General features: G+C 35.0%; 1 protein-coding gene across 3 annotated transcripts; it reads right to left on the bottom strand.

Annotated features, from left to right (window-relative positions):
- Positions 1 to 570: 570 nt before the first annotated feature.
- Positions 571 to 20,892, bottom strand: Vom2r29 (vomeronasal 2 receptor, 29). 3 transcript variants are annotated; one of them, NM_001099496.1, is made up of 6 exons: positions 20,696 to 20,892; positions 17,281 to 17,563; positions 14,763 to 15,575; positions 6,558 to 6,782; positions 4,039 to 4,162; positions 571 to 1,475 (listed from the first exon to the last, which is right to left on the bottom strand). In NM_001099496.1, exons 1-6 carry the CDS (start codon positions 20,890 to 20,892, stop codon positions 571 to 573), a joined length of 2,547 nt encoding a protein of 848 aa, NP_001092966.1. The 3 variants fall into 3 exon arrangements, with proteins under 3 accessions (NP_001092966.1, XP_087449278.1, XP_087449277.1); XM_087593152.1 differs by having other exon boundaries at positions 571 to 1,325; XM_087593151.1 differs by having other exon boundaries at positions 14,763 to 15,579; positions 17,333 to 17,563.
- Positions 20,893 to 21,635: the final 743 nt, after the last annotated feature.

Genomic DNA, 21,635 nt, shown 5'->3' with positions numbered 1-21,635 from the left:
CTGTCCATTGTTGGATATAATACTTTTGTGTTTGAGATCAGAAAAAAATTCAAACATAGACTACTGACCAGTGGCTGGAAGAGCAACTGTAAATACGGACAGAATTTTGTCATGCATGTGCTCCCACTGGAAGTCAGAAAATGTATTCTGATTTTATCTTGTTGATCCTTTGTTTTTTTTTTAAGTCGGATTGATTATTTGATTTGATAGACGATGTCTATGTGTAATTCCTGTCTGTCTTGGGACTCATATTCTATATAATGTTACAGATTCAACAGCCTTATCAAATTTATTTGATGATACTATGGCGGGGGAATCTCCCTGAAACCATAATGTTGAATAAAATTGTAATAATACGTTGAGAAATTTAGTTTCCCCAAGAGGAAACTAAAGATGTTAATGACTGCAAGATCTTATGGACAATGTATACAACATTGGTAGATAAGATACTTCTAGATATCACTAGAGGAACCAGTGAGAGTGATTCTAAAACTGGATACATGCACTATAAGCAAATATTTGGTGGGTATATACCAACTTCATATTTGACAAAATTCTTGAAATATGTGTTCAGAAATTTGATTTCTCCATGATCTTTTGGATAGAATTTCTGTCTGGTTTCATTAAAATGATGTAGATTTTTGGTGCAAAGATGCATCCAAGGATCCCTGCACTGGATGCCAAAATGGAGAAAATCTCAACAGCGACCATGACTCTGCCCTTGGTGCTATGATAGACAGGCAGAAAGGTGACCCAGACACTGCAGAAAACTAGCATGCTGAAGGTCAAGAACTTGGATTCATTGAATGTGTCAGGCAGATTCTTTGCCAAGAAAGCCAAAGTAAAGCTTCCAAGGGCCAGGCAGGCCAAGTATCCCAAGACACAGTAGAATGCCACAATGGAGCCCTTGTTGCAAATGATGATGATGTGGCCATGCTCAGAATGTTCATCAATATCAACAAAGGGAGGAGAAACTGCTAGCCAAATTGCACACAGAATACATTGGAATAAAGTACATATGGGAATAATGTAGTTGGGTGCACCTGATATCAGGAAGTTTCTTAACCTTCTTCCCGGGTCTGTGACTTTGAAAGCAAGAACCACTGTGATTGTTTTGACCAGAACTGTTGAAACAGCCACAGTGAATACAATTCCAAATGTGATTTGCTGTAAGACACAAGTACTTCTGTTAGGATGGCCAATGAAGAAAAAGGAGCAGAGAAAACAGAACATGAGAGAGATGATTAATATGTAGCTGAGGATTCTGTTATTAGCCTTCACAATAGGAGTGACATGGTGCTTCACAAAGACCCAAAGTACCACAGCTGTGAATGCAGACAAACAGAAGGCTATTAAGGCAAGGGCCATTCCCAAGGGGTCTTCATAGCTTAAAAAAATCACACGTTTCTGAATGCATTTGTTCTTTTCTGTATTGGCATACTGGTATTCTGGACAATTCACACACTCTTCCATATCTGATGTCCAAAGAAAAGTTTAGTTAGTGCTGCTTTAGAAACTTTATTGACAAGGTGTTTCAAGTAAGGGTGTTGTAAGAAGCATGGCAATGCTACCTTTGATGCTGACAATGTAATTTCAAGGACATTGCTGCAGAGCATTGCTTTCCTTTCATAATGTTCATAAAGATGTAAGGAAAAATAATACTGAGAAATTATTTCCTCATCTATTTAACATTGCTGGTTATATCAAATTTAATGTTAACAGAAAGAAAAGGTTTCCAAAACCATTTTTTGTTCTGTGTTGATATCAAGTCGAATATTGAAGTGAGAGAAGATACCTTCATAAACCACAATGCTGTTGGGTATATTTTATAGATACAAAACTCTATACTCACTGTTTTCTGAGATAATTGACTGCTTTATGAATTTGTTCCCTGTGACATATTATGACGCTGAATTTACTACAATACTTGTAATAAGTACTTGATAATTCACTATCTCAAAGTCATTGTCACAGAAATAACACTAAATCGAATAGGTAGGCTGTGTGTATGTGTACATATTTATATGTATATGTTCATGTTTATGTAAAAATTGCATTATTGAATTTAGGTTATTCCTCATAAAAATCATAAGAGGAAGGTGCAGAATGAGAGTAGATATAATATTGATGTTTGAAAAGTTGAAACTCTAAAGAAATATACCCTCATATATATATCTTCATCTACCAATAAGTAAACAGAAGTTTGGTTATTGTCCCTGAGATGCACGAATGTTAGAGCTGAAGGAAAAAAAATCAGGAAACAAAAAACAAAACAAAACAAAACAAAACCACTGCAATTTCTTGGTACTAAGATCCCTTCCTCATTTGCAATGCTAAGCACTTTCATCCTTGATTCATCTCCATTCTTATGTGTCTCAGTGTCTGTGAATGTACTCAAGGACAAAGTCAGTATTGAGAAACAAAATCAATAAAATAATGGTAGAATTCATGATCAAGTGTAGTAACCCAGATTGCTTTTCTTAAGCAATAGCATCCCATTCCTAAGTTGTAATTCCCGTCATGGCTACAACATTAAATGTAATTGTATTTTAAATTACTTTTTATGTCATTTCAGAGAATGTGGATGTGCTTCTTTGGTTTCCAGAAATCTTATCTAGAACAAATGCCTTTGTGGAGAGGTATTATTTGATAAGTTGTCTAAAACCCTAAGTTGGTTGAGCCATATATAGAATATTTTACTCTATCAAAGAACCTGAGTTCAGATCCCAGCACCAATGTCTCATGAGTGCATGTAAATGTAACGATAGGAGTATTATTTCCTCTTTTGTGTACCTGTGCGTTTATTACCAATCCCATACACATAACAATTGATATAATGAAAAGTTTCATAGACTTTTGTGGAATTCATTGATTTAAATATTAATTCCTTTTTGTTTTTACATCTAAAACATTTTCACTATACTTTTAGAAATTATTTTTGAGCACATTGTAATGTTCAAATGCATGACTTCAAAAGAGATCTTATGCGTACATTGCTTGGTTCTACTTCATGCATTATGGGGATTAATTCAGATTGTATGCCTTAGCAACAAATGACTTAACTGCTGTACCATTTCACAGGCATCATATGTCTTTTGATAACTTTAATTCATTTTATAAGTTGAAAGAAAAAAATTAAATTGAAAGACAAAATAATTGAAAAGCTAACCATAAACTTTATGCATGTTACCAATCCTAAATAATATTTTTTCTGGAGCTGAGGACCAAACCCAGGGCCTTGCACTTGCTAGGCAAGCGCTCTACCACTGAGCTAAATCCCCAACCCTAAATAATAATTTTAATAATGGATGTGGTTTGTAATGTGTTGAATGTGAGTCTCATCAAATATTCTAAATCATGGGTTAACACTTACCCCTCCTTTCTGGACTTATATCACATCTGGCTTTGAACATAATCCTCAGAATTTTACATACTTAGCAGTTGCTAGTAAATTTTAAAATACTTTGGTTGTCTATATTAATCTTACAGAGGACATAGATTATGCACCTAATAGTCTCATAATCTAGTCCAATAGATTTTAAATAAATTTCTCAATGTCTAGTATTCCCCTATTACCTTCGATACTTCATGGGCTCCTATATGTACATGATGTGCATAATCATATACAGGATGGATATATTGATGAAATATGACTAATTTAATTTTTTAAGTTTTGAATAAAATCTAATGTACATGTTGTTTTACAATAGATTAAGTATTGGGAAAAATCTTGTGGAGAATTCCCTTGTATTGCAGTTTTATTCCCTAAAGTATTTTTTGAGAAAATGTAATCTGTCATGAATTTTCAATGAGTCAATATGTGTTTCAAGGCACAAGGTATATGTGTTTGTTTGTTTGTTTGTTTGTTTGTTTGTTTTTGACATGAATTTTAAATTATTTTTATATCTACAGCTAGTAAATTAGAAAAATGATAAAGTTTATATTTGCAGTTAGTTGCCTTTAAGTTGACTTCATTATCCCAGGTGGGCACAAGAGTAATACATATTTGCAGGATTTATCAGAGTAGCAAACACTCACTTGTCTCATTAGAAATTTCATTTTCAGGGCATGGGTTGCAAACAAAACAGCAGGATGCCATTCCCTCCTTCCAGATTTTTCTGAATCCAGGAGTACATGCTGCACTGCACACAGAGGATGGCATCTGAGAAAAAAATTAGACACATACTAACTATTAGTTTTACCTATTTTGATGTTTCATATTAGTACATTAAAATTCAATAAGCTTGTTTTATGTACACGGACTGATTGCCATTTCATTCTGTCCATTTTTAATGACCAGCTATGAATATTGGAAATACATTGAAGAAATGGTGGAAAATTTCTCAATACCTAGTTATTTAGAAAAAAAGAGTTGATTTTGAGCTGTGTAAAAACTGGAGATTGCAACGTGATTGGGTTTCTTTTTTTGGGGGGGTTGAGTTAATTATTTTCAATTTTGCACTAAATACTGTGAACAGACAGAGGGACCTTTAATTGGGATATTCTCTCCACAAATCTAGCCTGCCCTCACATGTTTCAAGCATTTTCATAACTGAAAATTGATATAATATTGCTCATCTCACTGTGGACAATATGGCCAGTAAATGGTGTGATTTGGAGATCTATGCATTAGTTCCAGTCCCCAGATATCCACACTTGTCTTTATTAGACTATAAGACATACATCAAATCACCCCTTCTTCTTCATGATCCTTAGGATCAAATTTAAAGAAAGCAACAGTGATGCAAGTTAGTATTTGGAGATATTGAAAGAGGAGCAGTATGTCTTTTAATCACTGATAACAAATATGAACTTGAATAAACTACCATTTTAAACCATGAGAAATTGTATATGAAGAAGCAGTGGAATAGGCAGACACTGGTTTTATATCGTTGGGAATGATAAAGTGATGTGTAGTGACCTTAAATATGGAGTGTTTCAGGAGGTCAAAATGCACCACAGTGGCTGCAAATACTGGAAAAGGCTGGATAAAAATTAGACTGTTTAAAGTTAATTGAAGATATGAAGTGTTCTTCCTATAATTTTTATATTGTTGAAACAGTCTTACCATGAAGTATCTGTAGATAAATTCTCACAATAAAGATTGGAATACATGTTCTCTTTTTTACCGCATAATTTTCTGTAAATGTATGTTAACACTGTAATATTTTAAAGACTATCATGAGTGAGCATACTAAAAAGGGCATACTTGTATGCTTCATGCTAATTTATTTTAAGGTAGTATATCCACATCACACATGGCGGGTTTATACTCACTGGCAAGGAACAGAGATTTTCAGACCATTGCCTCTAAAGTACTTGGATAAAAACATGAACCAATAGGACTACTAGTCATTATTTCTGACTTTCACGAATAATAATTTTCTCTGCACGTATTGTCAACAGGTTTGTGAAAGAAAATGTCATGTCAATATGTGTTCCTTCTGTTCTATCACTTTCTTGATTTCTTTTACTCTGAATGAATTTTGGGTTTGGTTAACAACCTTTCCTGAATGTTTATGAAAAATAATGTAATTCAATATGTGTGCTGTATTACACTCAAAGAATCTGCATATGTGGAAACATGCTTGCATCTCTGGATTGAATTCTCTCTGTTCTGAGAGAAGGGTCTTTCTGTTGTGTGTTATGTTCCTTTGGTAGGTGTTTTAGCCAAGAATTATTCCATGTATATCAATCAAAGGTGTTGTTATCTAATTTCCTTTTTCTCTTATTACACATTTTAATGTTTTCCTACAATTGTATTAATAAAAGTTCTCCTCTTGTATGTGAATGAGTCTCCACACCTTCTGAATGGAACAAGGAATATCGTAAAATATCAAAAACGACTTCTTGTCATTGATTATTTTTGGAGAATATTACCAAAATATTCAACTATAATGAAAAATTATTTTTTTCTCTTGTCTGGTTGCTGTTACTGCTCTATTTAATGGGTTTTAATGACTATTTATTTGTCTATTATACTAGTCCTGTCTATGTATTCCTTTAAAATTTCTATCATCTAACTTAAAAGTGTGAAGGCTTTCTTCAAGTTTATTAAATATTGATGTTTCTGTGAATATGAATTTCGGTAATTTTATTCATTAGTGAACTTGGTATATGTCCTTCTATTATATGACAAGACATCTTTGAGTATAATAGTAATTCTTAGGGTTTTGAATCTTAGGATTTCAAAACTGGAACATTAGTCTTACTTGGATCAACATGTATTCCAGAGGTTAAAGTTAAGAAAGGGTATTACTGTGTAATAACAACAATGATAAGAAGAGAATATTTTTCACGTTAAAGAAAGAAAATCAAACAGTGGTGAAGAACAATTTTATAGTCATTATATTTCAGATAATGGCTCCGATATGACAAAGGTATAATTTATGCATGCATGGAATCTTCAGAGTACTAGTAAAAATATGTTAAAAATGAAAAAAGAAAGGTAGAACAAAAGCTTAGAAATCGGATCCTGATGTGACAAAATATTTCATAACAATATGTTGCAGTGTTACTGCTGTGTAGTATAAATCAAAAAGTTAGTGCACACCAACCTTTCTATTTCCTGTGGCCAACTCAACCATGTCTCCATATAAGTGAAAGGTTTCACGATGTCGAAAATATGGGCTGAATTTTCCTATCTTCACCTTAATCCGAAGGCGTGAGAAATTCTGAATGTGAACAATGTCATAGTCTTCCTGCACTCTCTCTCTGTGTTTCATAATCACTTTGTCCCCAAGAGGATTAGTAAAGTGGGTTTTTTTGAGAAAGGAGTTTAACTAAAAGACAAGCATTGCACAACCATGTACATACAATTATTTCGAGTTATAAAATGCATTGTAATTTTATAGCTACAGTAACATCATCCCTGAACTCAAGCAGTATTACAGAGCAATAGTGATAAAAACTGCATGGTATTGGTACAGAGACAGACAGATAGACCAATGGAATAGAATTGAAGACCCAGAAATGAACCCACACACCTATGGTCACTTGATTTTTGACAAAGAAGCCAAAACCATCCAATGGAAAAAAGATAGCATTTTCAGCAAATGGTGCTGGTTCAACTGGAGGGCAACATGTAGAAGAATGCAGATCGATCCATGCTTATCACCCTGTACAAAGCTTAAGTCCAAGTGGATCAAGGACCTCCACATCAAATGAGACACACTCAAACTAATAGAAGAAAAACTAGGGAAGCATCTGGAACACATGGGCACTGGAAAAAATTTCCTGAACAAAACACCAATGGCTTATGCTCTAAGATCAAGAATCGACAAATGGGATCTCATAAAACTGCAAAGCTTCTGTAAGGCAAAGGACACTGTGGTTAGGACAAAACGGCAACCAACAGATTGGGAAAAGATCTTTACCAATCCTACAAAAGATAGAGGCCATATATCCAAAATATACAAAGAACTCAAGAAGTTAGACCGCAGGGAAACAAATAACCCCTTTAAAAAATGGGGTTCAGAGCTAAACAAAGAATTCACAGCTGAGGAATGCCGAATGGCTGAGAAACACCTAAAGAAATGTTCAACATCTTTAGTCATAAGGGAAATGCAAATCAAAACAACCCTGAGATTTCACCTCACACCAGTGAGAATGGCTAAGATCAAAAACTCAGGTGACAGCAGATGCTGGCGAGGATGTGGAGAAAGAGGAACACTCCTCCATTGTTGCTGGGATTGCAGACTGGTAAAACCATTCTGGAAATCAGTCTGGAGGTTCCTCAGAAAATTGGACATTGAACTGCCTGAGGATCCAGGTATACCTCTCTTGGGCATATACCCAAAAGATGCCTCAACATATAAAAGAGACACGTGCTCCACTATGTTCATCGCAGCCTTATTTATAATAGCCAGAAAATGGAAAGAACCCAGATGCCCTTCAACAGAGAATGGATACAGAAAATGTGGTACATCTACACAATGGAATATTACTCAGCTATCAAAAACAACGAGTTTATGAAATTCGTAGGCAAATGGTTGGAACTGGAAAATATCATCCTGAGTGAGCTAACCCAATCACAGAAAGACATACATGGTATGCACTCATTGATAAGTGGCTATTAGCCCAAATGCTTGAATTACCCTAGATCCCTAGAACAAACAAAACTCAAGACGGAGGATCAAAATGTGAATGCTTCACTCCTTCTTTAAATGAGGAAAAAGAATACCCTTGGCAGGGAAGGGAGAGGCAAAGATTAAAACAGAGACTGAAGGAACACCCATTCAGAGCCTGCCCCACATGTGGCCCATACATATACAGCCACCCAATTAGACAAGATGGATGAAGCAAAGAAGTGCAGACCGACAGGAGCCGGATGTAGATCGCTCCTGAGAGACACAGCCAGAATACAGCAAATACAGAGGCGAATGCCAGCAGCAAACCACTGAACTGAGAATAGGTCCCCTATTGAAGGAATCAGAGAAAGAACTGGAAGAGCTTGAAGGGGCTCGAGACCCCAAAAGTACAACAATGCCAAGCAACCAGAGCTTCCAGGGACTAAGCCACTACCTAAAGAATATACATGGACTGACCCTGGACTCTGACCCCATAGGTAGCAATGAATATCCTAGTAAGAGCACCAGTGGAAGGGGAAGCCCTGGGTCCTGCTAAGACTGAACCCCCAGTGAACTAGTCTATGGGGGGAGGGCGGCAATGGGGGGAGGGTTGGGAGGGGAACACCCATAAGGAAGGGGAGGGGGGAGGGGGATGTTTGCCCGGAAACCAGGAAAGGGAATAACACTCGAAATGTATATAAGAAATACTCAAGTTAAAAAAAAAAAAGAATGAGAGAAATCCCAACAAAAGCAATTGGAGAAATGAAAATTGGTTTTATATGGAGGTCCTTTATCCAGTTGGACTTGAGCTTTGTATGTGGCAATAAGAAGAGATCAATTTCCACTCTTCTACATGCTGATCTCCAGTTGAACCAGGACCACTTGTTGAAAATGCTGTGTTTTTTTCTACTGGATAGTTTTAGTTCCTTTGTCAAAGATCAATTGACCATAGTTGTGTGGGTTCATGTCTGCATAGTCAGTACTAAACCATTGATCTACCTGCTTGACTGTGTACAAATGCAGTTTTTATTACTATTTCTCTGTAATACAGCTGCAGTTTAGGGATGGTGACTTCCTCAGAAGTTCTTTAATTGTTGAGAGTAGTTTTCGCTATTCTGGATTTTTGATATTCTTAAAGAATTTGCAAATTAACTTTCTAACTCTGAAAATTTGTCTTTGTATTTTCATGGGTGCTGCATTGAATCTGTTTATTGCTTTCAGCAAGATGTCCATTTTTACTATATTTATCCTGCCACTCCATGTGCATGGAAGATCTTTCGACCAACTGAGATCTTTTTCAATTTCTTTTTTCAGAGTTTTGTATTTCTTGTCACACAGATCTTTCACTTGCTTGGTTAGAGTTACACCAAAGTCTTTCATATTAATTGCGACTATTGTGAAGGTGTCTTTTCCCTAATTTCTTTCTCAGCCTGTGTATTCTTTGAGTAGAGGAAGTCTACTGACTTGTTTGTCTTAATTTTATATCCAGCCAATTTGCTGAACTTGTTTATAAAGCATAGAAATTTCTAGTGGAATTTTGTGGTCACTTAAGTGTACAATCATATCATTTGCAAATAGGAATATTTTGACTTCTTTTTTTTTTAATTTGTATCTCTTTGATATCTTTTGTTGCCTCATTGCTCTGGCTAGGACTTAACGTGCTATATTGGACAGATAGGGAGAGAGTGGGCCAAGTGGATCTAGACCTTCTACATAAAAACAGATACACTGAAACTAAAAGCAAAGAACATGGAGAAGAACCTCAAACACATGGACACAGGTGAAAATCTACTTAACAGAACACTAATATCTTATGCTCTAAGATCAAGAATGAACAAATGGTACCTCATAAAACTGCAAATCTTCCATAGGGCAAAGGATACTGTACATAGAACAAAACAGCAACCAAAAAATTGGGGAAAGATCTTTACAAATACTACATCTAAAAGAGGGCTAATATGCAATATATACAAAGACTTCAAGAAGTTAGGCTACAGTGAATCAAAAAACACTTTAAAATTTGTGCTACAGAGCTAAACAAAGAATTTTTAACTGAGGAATATCAAGTAGCTGAGCAGCACCTAAATAAGTGTACAGCATCCTTACTCATCAGGTAAATGCAAATCAAAACAACTCTGAGATTCCACCTCACACTGGTCAAAATGGCTAAGATTAAAAATTCAGGCAACAGCAGATGCTGGCAAGGATGTGCAGAAGAAGAACATTCCTCCATTATTGGTTGGATTGTCAGCTGGTTGAACCAGTCTGGAAATCACTCAGGTAGTTCCTCAGAAAATTGAACTTATTACTACCTGAGGCCCAAGTTATGTCACTCCTGGGCATACACATGAAAGGTGCTCCAACATATAACAAGGACGCATGAACCACTATGTTCTAAGCAGCCTTATTTATAATAGCCAGAACGTGAAAAAAATCCAGATATCCTTCAACAGAGCAGTGGTTACAGAAAGTGTGGTACATTTGCACAATTGAATACTATACAGCTATTAAAAATTCTTAAGTCAATGGGTAGAAATAGAAAATACCATCATGAGTGAGATAACCAAACAACAAAAGACCATGCATTGTATGCACTCACCAATTAGTGGCTATTAACCCAAAAGCTCGGAATGATCAAGATACAATTCACAGACCACCTGAAGTTCAAGAAGAAGGAAGAAAAAAACTGTAGCTGATTTAGATCTTCTTATATGGGGGAACAAAAAGGCTCACAGGAGGAAATACTGTGATAAATTGTGTAGCAGAGTCTAAAAGAAAGGCCATCCAGAGATTGCCATACCCGAAGATCCGTCCCATTTACAGACACCATCCCAGATGGTGCATATGGATATGGATGTGGATATCAGCAAGTACTTGTTGACAGAAACCTAATATAACTGTTTCTGGAGGGCTTCTGAAAGAGCCTGGCATATACAGAGATGAATGCTTGTGTCCAAACATTGAAGGGACAACAGGGATATGCAACGCACACACACATATGCACACAAACACATTAACACATAGAGAGGCTCACATATTTTCTGAGTCACACATATCATAGAGCTATACACTTATTTACACACAAATATACATACATGTTGACACACAGATGTAAATGTTAAGGGAAAAATGATATACATATGAACAGATATAAAATTAAACAAAGTACATATACTGGTACACACACACACACACACTGAGAGAGAGAGAGAGAGAGAGAGAGAGAGAGAGAGAGAGAGAGAGAGAGGCATGTAGACAGAAACACACAAATACACACAGACTAATAGCAACACACAGGGAGAGGTATAAAATATAAGCACCAGCTCTAAATGATATTAATACAAAGAGAAATTTATACTCACATATAATGACTAAAAGGCAGGTAAAGGCTAAGACAAGCACAAAGAAATACACAGACACCTATGCAGTAAAGCAGATACAGTATGTATAAGTACATACAAACACTCACAAAATACATACAATGGTACAAAAAAGACACATACCCTGACAACCACACAAAGAAACATATACACATATACAAACACACTTATAGAAAAAATTCATACATAGAAAAATAGTAGCTCACATCTACAGTAAAACAGATACATAAAGATGTATGTTCAAAGCAAAACAAATATAAATGTAGGTACACAGAAAGTGTAAAAAACATAAATATACTCAGTGAAAAAGATACATTCATACCTATAAACATATTTTTATAGATGGAACTGACTACCGACACTATTTCTTGTTTAATTGCTTTCAGAAAACAAGTAGGTGTGCAACACTGTGGGCAGAAGCACTGGAGGATCCTAATGAAAACCATTCCTTAAAATGATTTCCAAACAATTGATGAGTATACAGAAAAATTCATATTCTCATCATAGATAAAATTCATGAAGAAGTACTGTTTATATTGAATATTGGTAGGGATATGCTGATGAATATGCAGGTCTCCCTGGGAAACTACAAATTTTAATTGGTAAACTGTGCCTTCGTTTTCCATTTACATTAATAAGAGTCACTAGATTTCTTTTTCTTTAAAAAATGTTCAGAAACAAATCTATTTCTGAAAATATTTCCTATTTCATTAACTATGTGCATTTGAGAGATTCTAAATGGCTATTCAACTGAAGACACCAAACATCATCCATTAGAAGAAACTCTACATATACTTCTGGTCTCCATCTGTATAGAGCTAAGGGTCTTCTACAAACTCAGGACCCAAAACCTTCCCAGAGAAGGCTGGTCTCTCAAGAGTGCTCTCACTCCTAAGCCCACAGGTGGGTCCCCAGTTTTGCTACAATAACTGTACATAGAGGGACCCATGAGAAGCACATAGGGCCCAGGAACCATGGAGGAGCCTGGGATAGGATCCTTCTGGCCTGCAAGTCTTAGATATCTCAGCACAGAAGAAAATAGATTCATATTTAAAAACACATTTCATGATAATAATAGAAGACTTGAAGAAGGACATAAATAACTCTATTTAAGAAATACAGAATAATACAATTAAACAAATATAAGCCCTTAAATAGAAAACAAAAAATTCCTTAAAAGGTTATCAGGAAACAACCAATAAGGTGAAGGAATTGAACAAAACCATCCAGGATCTAAAACTGAAAATGGAAACAATAAAAAATCAAAAAGGGAGGCAACCCTGGAGATAGAAAACCTTGGAAAGTGATCTAGAGACATAGACACATGATTCACCAATGTAATATAAGAGATAGAAGCAAGATCTCAGGGGCAGAAGATACTATAGAAAACATTGACATGATAGTCAAAGACAATACAAAATATAAAAAGGCCCTAAGCCACAAAATTCAGAAAATCCAGGAAACCATGAGAAGACCAAACCTAAGGATAATACATATAGAAGACAGTAAAGATTCTCAAATTAAAGGGCCAGTAAACATCTTCAACAAAATTACATTCCTAACCTGAAAACACAGATGCCTAAGGAACATACAGAAGCTTGCAAAATTGCAAATAGATTAGACCAGAAAAAAAATTTCTCCTGTCATATAATAGTTGAAACACCAAATCCACAAAACAAAGACAGAGTATTAAAAGCAGCAAGAAAAAATGGTCAAGAAACATATAAAGGCAGACCTATCAGTATTATATCGAACTTCTCAACAGAAATATAAATGATAGGAAACACAGGGTACATCCCATACAAACCCTAAGATAACAGAAATGCCAGCCAGGATACTAAACCCAGCAAAAACCTCAATTAACAAAGACGGAGAAAACAAGATATTCCATAACAAAACCAAATATACACAATATCTTTCTGCAAATCCCCAATAAAAAGATATAGACTAACAGAGTAGAGACATAAACAGAACTCAGCATTTTACTGCATAGAGGACATACACCTCAGTGACAAAGACAGACAGTACCTCAGAGTGAAAGGCTAGAAAAAACTTTCCAAGCAAATGTTCGCAAGAAACAAGCTGGAGTAGCCATTCCAATATTGAATACAATCAACTTTCAACCAAAAGTTATCAAAAAAGTTAAGGAAGACCATTTCATAGGCATTAAAGGGAAGATCTAAGAAGATGAACCCTTGTTTCTGAACATTATACTCCAAATGCCATGGAACACACTATCATAAAATAAATTTACTAAAGATAAATCATTCCTTGTATCACACATAATAATAGTCAGAGACCTTAACACCTTACTCTCATCAATGGACAGATCATGGAAACAGAAACTCAACAGAGACAAACAGAAGTTATGAGCCAAATGAAGTAAACAGATATCTGTAAAACATTTCATCCTAAAACAAAAAGTATATACCTTCTTTTTAGGATCTCATGGAACCTTCTCGAAAACTGACCATACAATCATACATAAAACAGGCCTTAAGTGATACAAGAAAATGGAAATATCACCATGCATCCTTTCAGGTCACCATGGACGGAGGCTGGTCTGCAAAAACAACAGGAGGCCTACATGCACATGGAAGTTGAACAACACTCTACTCAATGATAACTTGATCATGGAAGAAATAAAGAAAGAAATTATAAACTTTTGAGAATGTAATGTAGAGGAAGGCACAACATACCAAAATCTTTTGGACACAAGGAACACAGTACTAAGAGGAGAACTCACAGTTTGAGTGACTCCAAAAAAATCTAAAAGGAAAAAAAATGGAGCTTGCATACACTAGCAGACTGACAGCTTTTGACAGCACACCTGAGAGCTCAAGAACAAAAGAAGTAAATAGACTCAAGAGGAGTAGACTGAAGGAAATAATCAAACTCAGCGATGAAATCAACCAAATACAAAACACCTATACAAGCAAAAAACACAACTAGGAGCAGTTTCTTTGAGAAAATCAACAAGATATACGTAAACCCTTAGCCAGATTAACCAGCAAACACAGGGATACTGTCCAAATTAACAAAATGAGAAATTAACAGGGAAACACAAATGAAACTGAAGAAATTAAAAAATCATCATATCCTACTATAAAAGCCTATGCTCTACAAAACTAAAAATTCTGGATGAGATGGACAATGCAGAGCAATGGCAGGGTGTTGTGAGTGGGTAGGGGTGAGTGAGATCATCTTCATAGAAGTAGAGGGAGGGGAGTTTGAAGTGAAGGAAAGGGACTATCATTTGAAATGTAAAACCAGAAATTATCCAATAAAAATAGAAAAAATAAAGAAACTCTACCTTCAAGCAGTGAGTACTTGCTCCCTTCCCATTTCTTATTTCCAGTTTATCAACCTGTTGCAGATGACTCTCATGGAGGGCATGGGCCATGGCATACACAGCATTGTATATGCTATCACTATAATCGTTAAATGCCATGTGAAACTTCTGTTCTGTTAACCATTCCAATGAGGCATTGGACGAATAGTTCCTCAATATTTTACAGTTAGATCCTGAGGCTTCATAGCTAAAGTACTTCCACTCTGGTATTAATAGATTTAAATCTCTGCTTCTGAGATGGTATCTTGTCTCTACAAAATTTTTAAATCCAGAAATCTCACCATGGTGGTGTAGAAATGCCAGAGTGCCATAGAATGTGCCATTAGTTGAGTCTCTCTTACTTGTCGGGAAATCCAACTCTGATTTGGTGACCCAAATCCTCTTTATAACTGGAGATTCCCACATTCTGAAGATCAATTCAATAATACTGTGTGTTTCCCCATAAATGATAATAACATTTGTGGATGACATCACAATTTGGTTGTAGTACATTTCATTTTTGTGATTGAATGTAATCTCATTGTTTGCCATCATGTTCACAAAGGCAAAACAAATTTCCTTGTTTTGGGTCTCTCTTTTCAACTCTGAGAGAAATCGATTGCCTTCATCATTATCTGAGATGATAAGGCCAACCCAGTTCCAGTTAAAGTAAAGTATGAAGGAGACCATTGCCAATGCTAGTGACGTGTCCTTTGGGGTCATCTGATAGAGATATGGAAATTGTTCATTATCGCTGAAGATGGAATGGAAAGGTCCATAGGAAATCTGAAGGAACTGCAATACAGAGAACAGCATGAGGCGGAGTGCACTTTAAAAATAAAAACTTATAATCATATTTACCTACAAACAGTTGATTACTTATGGTTTTTCCTCTCATCACTGATTCAAATGAGCAAATGTGGAAAGCTGGTATATCCATTTCTAATGGGAACAGCAAGCATAGCTGTTTGACCAAAGATATAACAAAACATATTTGCTTGTTATAATAATTTCTGTTCTGTCATTCAGTTTTTGTCTTGATATCTGTGTATTCAATGTTTGGGGAGATTTTAATATAATTACAACTTGGATATATTTGGCTAATATTTTTTCAAGAAGGCATTTATGCCTTAATCTAGAAATACTTCCTCTATTTAACAGGAATGCTAATGCATAATACTTCTTTAGCTTTTAGGAACACATATTCTTTGCTTGCTCTACTTGTAGGTACTGCTTGTACACTAGAGGATGTGACTCACATAAAGATGCTATAGATCTTCTTTTCAGGATAAGCCTCCAAAATACTCTGTGAATATCTGCCTTTATCATCCTCAGGAAAAAGATAATCAATACAAAGTAAATTTAAAAATGTAAACACAATTTGGCTGCCTAAAAGTGTTAGCAGCATATACTATTAAAAACCTCATCCTACTAAATAACCAAGCAAATTTGCTGCAAAATATATCAGACTCATAAGTTGTATTTCTTGAAGCAATTAGACATAACAAAGTTAGATTGAATGGAGTTATCTCCAACATAAAATTTTCTTATAATGACGGAAAAGTAATCATGTGGAAAGATGTAAAATAATGAGGTACTATAACCCCATAACCACCCTCGTTTAGAAATGTTCATTTAGGAAGGTCGACTTTTGCATCTTATGAGGAGAAAACAAAAGAAAAACAAGATAATGCATAGCAACAAATTCCACAAAGATATGACTTAATCATTATATTTTTAAATGATTTATAATAACTATAGCAGTATGTTGATGAAATTTTGACAGAGGTTCTAATGACAATGGGCACTCTGATCCTTAATGGTTGGTCAAGCACTCGCTGTTGGTAAAATGGCTAACTTCATAGACTGGATTGGAGGTTTTCAATCTGTCTTGTGTCACTGAAATATCATGAGCTGCCAGGCTAAAAATGGTTTGTCATCATGTCTTTGCAAAAAAGTACTCCAGATAATTAAAAGTTGGCTTATAGATAAAATATTTGTAAACTAAAATTCTGATAATTCATAGTTTGTAACTGATAACTAAACTTATGACACCACCATGATGGTAAGTGAAAAATGTATTATTTGAAAATTTAACAATGATAATCTAAACTTATGAGCAAGATGAAGACAACACATATCTGGGGATAGAAATAATATTTTCTAGGTTACAGAACAACATGAATTAATCTCTGAATAATGAGCTTTGTATAAATTAAGAAACACTCTGACTGCCAGTCAGTCAAGACTGCAAGTTTCTCTCTGCCATCATGCCAGATTCAATTCTTCACGGCCTCCTCTATTCTTCCATTCTGGAATCTGTCAACTTCTGGAGGTCACGCCTAGCAGAAGGCCTATCATGTCTCAGATTAGTAAGTACTGTGGAACTATATAGATTGATATAAGCACAAGTCCAATCTCATCCATTAATTTTCTTAATATCTATCAAAGTTTCCCATGGAGAAATGATGTGAAGAATTTCTTGCCTATGATAACTCACACGTGGAAATAAGAAGATATCCAAGTCTTTAAAAAGTGATATAGATGACATCCAATTCAGTCCTATAAGCAGAAATGAACACATAGTCTCTTCATTACAGATATAATTAGGTAAAGGCCTAAAAATTTTTTCTTTAAATATATGGGGTGCAGTGTTTCCATCACAATAGCTCAAAGTATGTTTTATAACCAAAGACATATTTGGTAAAAGATCAGGATTCCTGTTGATTTCATCCATTGAAAAGGCTAATGCCAAGACATATTTGTTGGTTTTTGTTGTTTTTCTGTAAAAGAGCACAGTTTTCATTAAGAGCACAGATGTCTATACGCGATAAATTATACTCAATTGAAGCACTATTCTGAACTCAATCTTTCTGTATCTGACCTTTAAAGATGGAAACAACTGTCTTTCATTGTGAGATTGGGTTGACATGATAACCTAGAAAATAGCAAACACTTTAAAAGTTCATGTCAGTGTGTCTCCCATAAATAAGATATGGTATTTATCTCTTTTACAGAGAGGATTTCCATCTTTGCTTTTGAGTGCTTGATTAGAAAGTAAAGAGAAAACAAAAGATATGGACAAAAGAGCAATTCTGATCATGTCTTCATTTTGAAATTAAGCAATATAAAAAAATGTGTGTTATGAGAGCTATCAAATTCATAATATTTTCTTGTGAATTTAGTTAAATTGGTTAGGAGCTAAAAGCATGATTTATTTATCAGTACATGATAGCTTTCTGCAGCAACATTTGTTTCATGTACTTACAATCATTTATAATCAGTGGCCAATTTTCTTAACATATCCTATCTAAATACCCTCATCTGGCTAATTTTTTAGTTCAATCTTTTGGTGAAAGAAAATCTTTTCTAAATATATAAGCTCAAATATCAAACTTGCATTTTGTTAATCACCATGTCTGTGCATATATTTATATGTATTTGAGCAAGGATTACTTACGTCATAAGAGGGCAATATAACTGAGTGTTTTATTATTTTTACAGTTGTTTTTTAATATAAATTCTTACCTATTTGCCACATCAAACTTTATCCAACTATAATTAATTTTAATTTTTTTCCTTTATTGGTTTTTTTTATTTGCATTTCGAATGTTATTCCCTTTCCTCTTTTCCTGGACATAAGTTCACCTCTCCTTTGTCTATAAGGGTGTTCCCCTTCCCATCCATCCCTCTCATTGGCCCCCTATATTCTCCTACACTGAGGGGTCCAGCCATGGGAGGAACAAGGGCTTCTCTTTCCATTGGTGCCTAACGTGGCAATCCTCTACTATATATGCAACTGGGGCAATGTGGTTTAGTCCCTGGGAACTTTGGTTGGTTGGCATTGTTGCTCTTATGGGGTTGCAAGCCTCTTCAGCCCTTTCTATCCTTTCTCTATTCCTCTAACTGGGATCCTGTTCTCAGTTCAATTGTTAGCTGCTAGAATTCATCTCTGCATTTGACATGCACTAGCTGTGCCTCTCAGGAGACAGCTATATTAGTCTCCTGTCAGCATGCACTTCTTAGCTTCATCAATCTTTTCTGAGTGTTTTATAAGATACTTTGCTGCAGACTATACTTCCTTCGAATGTGCAGGTATACACTTGTGCCAAGTACTTAGTGTAGAAATTAAGGATTTGCTCCACTACCCAAGAATCATTCACCTACCTTCTATTTAGAAAGGAATATGATATATTTACTCTGGCTACTTCTCATCATTATAACTTAATTTATAATAAACGTCTTTGTCAACCTTTCCAGTTACAATAAAATAATGATATTATCCTACTGAGAACAAGGAAAATAAATAAATTGCAGTGATATTTGTATTTTCCAGTATTATATGTTTATAATATAGAAGAAATTTTGATGTAATATGTTCTTTTTTTGTAATAAAAGTGGGCCACAAAACAGTGGGAATGAATGGTACCATACTTTGTTTATGCTTATGTAAAGACTAATATCTACAGTGTCATTCTTGTCATTTAATATAATCTGATCAATAAACAATAAACACAAGCTAATATATTTAATGATAAAATTTGAGGTAAATACAATTAGTTTTTCACCACAAATTGTATCCATGTGTTGTTTTCATTCTATACGCTATAAAATTGGCGATTTCATGATGTTCTCTATCACCACACACAAAATTGTCAATCAAATATTTTGCTAATATACAAAAGTAATTTAAGAACAAACCTTGTGCAGTGCTCAAACTACTTTCTTCATTGAAACTTTGGGAAATTTCAGTTACTCAAGCTGTCTGTGTAGACTAGCAGTCTAAAGGGCTGTGTTTTAAAACAACTATCATCAACTCACTAAAATGAGAATTGATACACATTGGTAACATGTGCACCTGTATTTTCTAAAAGAACTGAAAAATGTCTCCTAAGATATAAATATCATTAAGGTGTCAGAGGTGAACCAACTTAGACATGTAAAGAGTACACATGTTTCTAAAACAATGACAGAAATCTAATGAAAAATTCCTGTATCTCTGTTCTCAAATTTTACAGCTGTCCCACACCACAAACTATAACCTCTGCCAGTGACAAGGGACATAAGCAATCAACACTGTTATTGATAGCCTTTCTATTCCAAGAATGTAAACATAACACTTAATTGCATGTTTCAAATATAGTTTACTCTTAAGAGAGAGTGCCAAACTAAATTTTACAAAAGAGAAAAGCCAGTGATTGTACATGACAAGTGTGAAGCACACAGCACACAGTCTTTTTGATTTTATCTTTTAAAGCAATTGTATGTCTTGCCCTCTAATGACCTAAATATTCACTGCTCATTACATGCAAACATATACATCCAGGCATTCATATGAAGTATGAATTTCTGAGTATAAAGATCTTCTCTTTCCAAAATTGATGAAGCATTAAAATGCAAGAAGTGACCACATGCAATTAATTTGAGAGACAAGGTTGTGTGTATGTAAAGTCTTTGATAACTATAGGCACCATGAATATTACTGGAACCACCTTATGCTCTAGGAGAAAGACATTGATGGAAGGATTATAAGCAGAGTTTATGACCATTTATTTGCAAGTATTTGGGATAAAACTCAATGAAATATTATGGGATCAAATTCAATAAGTCACCACTGTCTAATTTGCAATATAAACTATTATTAGGTTGTCTTTAAATGAAAGATCCTGTAGATATTCATTTCTTCCTCAGCTTCCATGCTTTAAGTCAGAGGTCACCTGGAAGAAAAACAATACTATCACTGGATTAATTAAATGGGGAAAATAGGATTGAATCTGTTAAATAATTAACCTTGGTTAGTGGTTTTCAGACTTAACAACATAAGAAAAAACTCAAGGATTTACCTAACTTTCATCCTCAGAACACTCAAGAAATATGGAAGATGTCATTTACATGGAAAATACAAATGCACTTACAGGACATTCAAAGTCTGATTGAAATAATCTCTCTCCATAGGTAACTGAACTGCTCCAAGGACGAAGGCACAACTCATATCCAAATCTTTTTCCTTAATGTCATTCAGATTTATTCTCCAAAAGCACCTGGGATCAATGAAATTTGCCATGAGAAGTGGAAGGTAGAGGAGGAAAAATACTACTATCAAAAAGAACATATTTTTCCTGCCTTAAACCTGGGCAGTGTGGCTTGTGATGTACTGTGCTTATCAACACATCAAATATCTACCAACTTTTATTACTCTCTGTAAAGAAGTGTTTGCATATTCATGATTCACTTTGTTTTTCCAGATTGCTTCTGAGCCATGGAGGAAGGTTATGCACTTTCTTCCCTGGGGCTCTGCAACTGGTGACCACAGCTCATGGAACACAGATTCATAAATACTTTGGAGAATTATTCATTCTCAGGCTCCATGATATCACCCATATTTGTTAATGCCTGGAAGGAAGTCTTTTGTTCTAATTTGGTCTTGGAAGTTCTTAACAAGGTTATTATATGGGCACAATTAGAAATTACGTCAGTGGATTGTATCAGAACATATACAGTGAGAAATAGAGTAATGGTACAGTCAGAGTTACTGGAGACACACAGGACATAGTATTACAAAATCAAAGACAGTGAAGGGCAGGCTCATGTTTATAGTCACTGAGATCCACACACTTTGTACAGTGTGGACTATGTCACACTGGTGGCATGAACAGATAATCAAAACAATGCCTCTGCTACCATTTTCTTGAGAATCAATAAACAGACCAAGTCAGAAACATATTTAATCTAGCTCTATCCAAAATTATTAGGTTCTTCACTTATCCACAGTTAATTTAAATAACAAAGATTGAATATTAAGGTTTCAATAAGATCTAGAAAGAATGTCATGTTCTGTGCTTTCTTTTTTTTTCT

This window comes from Rattus norvegicus, chromosome 1, assembly GCF_021556685.1.
Source record: "Rattus norvegicus strain SHRSP/BbbUtx chromosome 1, alternate assembly SHRSP_T2T, whole genome shotgun sequence".
Taxonomy (NCBI): domain Eukaryota; kingdom Metazoa; phylum Chordata; class Mammalia; order Rodentia; family Muridae; genus Rattus; species Rattus norvegicus.
Note: the sequence above shows the minus strand (reverse complement) of the source record. Positions and strands in the feature narration are given on the sequence as shown.

Excerpts from the sequence above, each read along its gene's own strand:
- Vom2r29 (NM_001099496.1), bottom strand. The coding sequence starts at position 20,892 with ATGTTCTTTTTGATAGTAGTATTTTTCCTCCTCTACCTTCCACTTCTC. Across the intron at positions 4,163-6,557 it reads TGGCCACAGGAAATAGAAAG|ATGCCATCCTCTGTGTGCAG; the intron begins GTTGGTGTGCAC and ends TTTTTTTCTCAG. Across the intron at positions 1,476-4,038 it reads TGAAATTTCTAATGAGACAA|ATATGGAAGAGTGTGTGAAT; the intron begins GTGAGTGTTTGC and ends TTTGGACATCAG.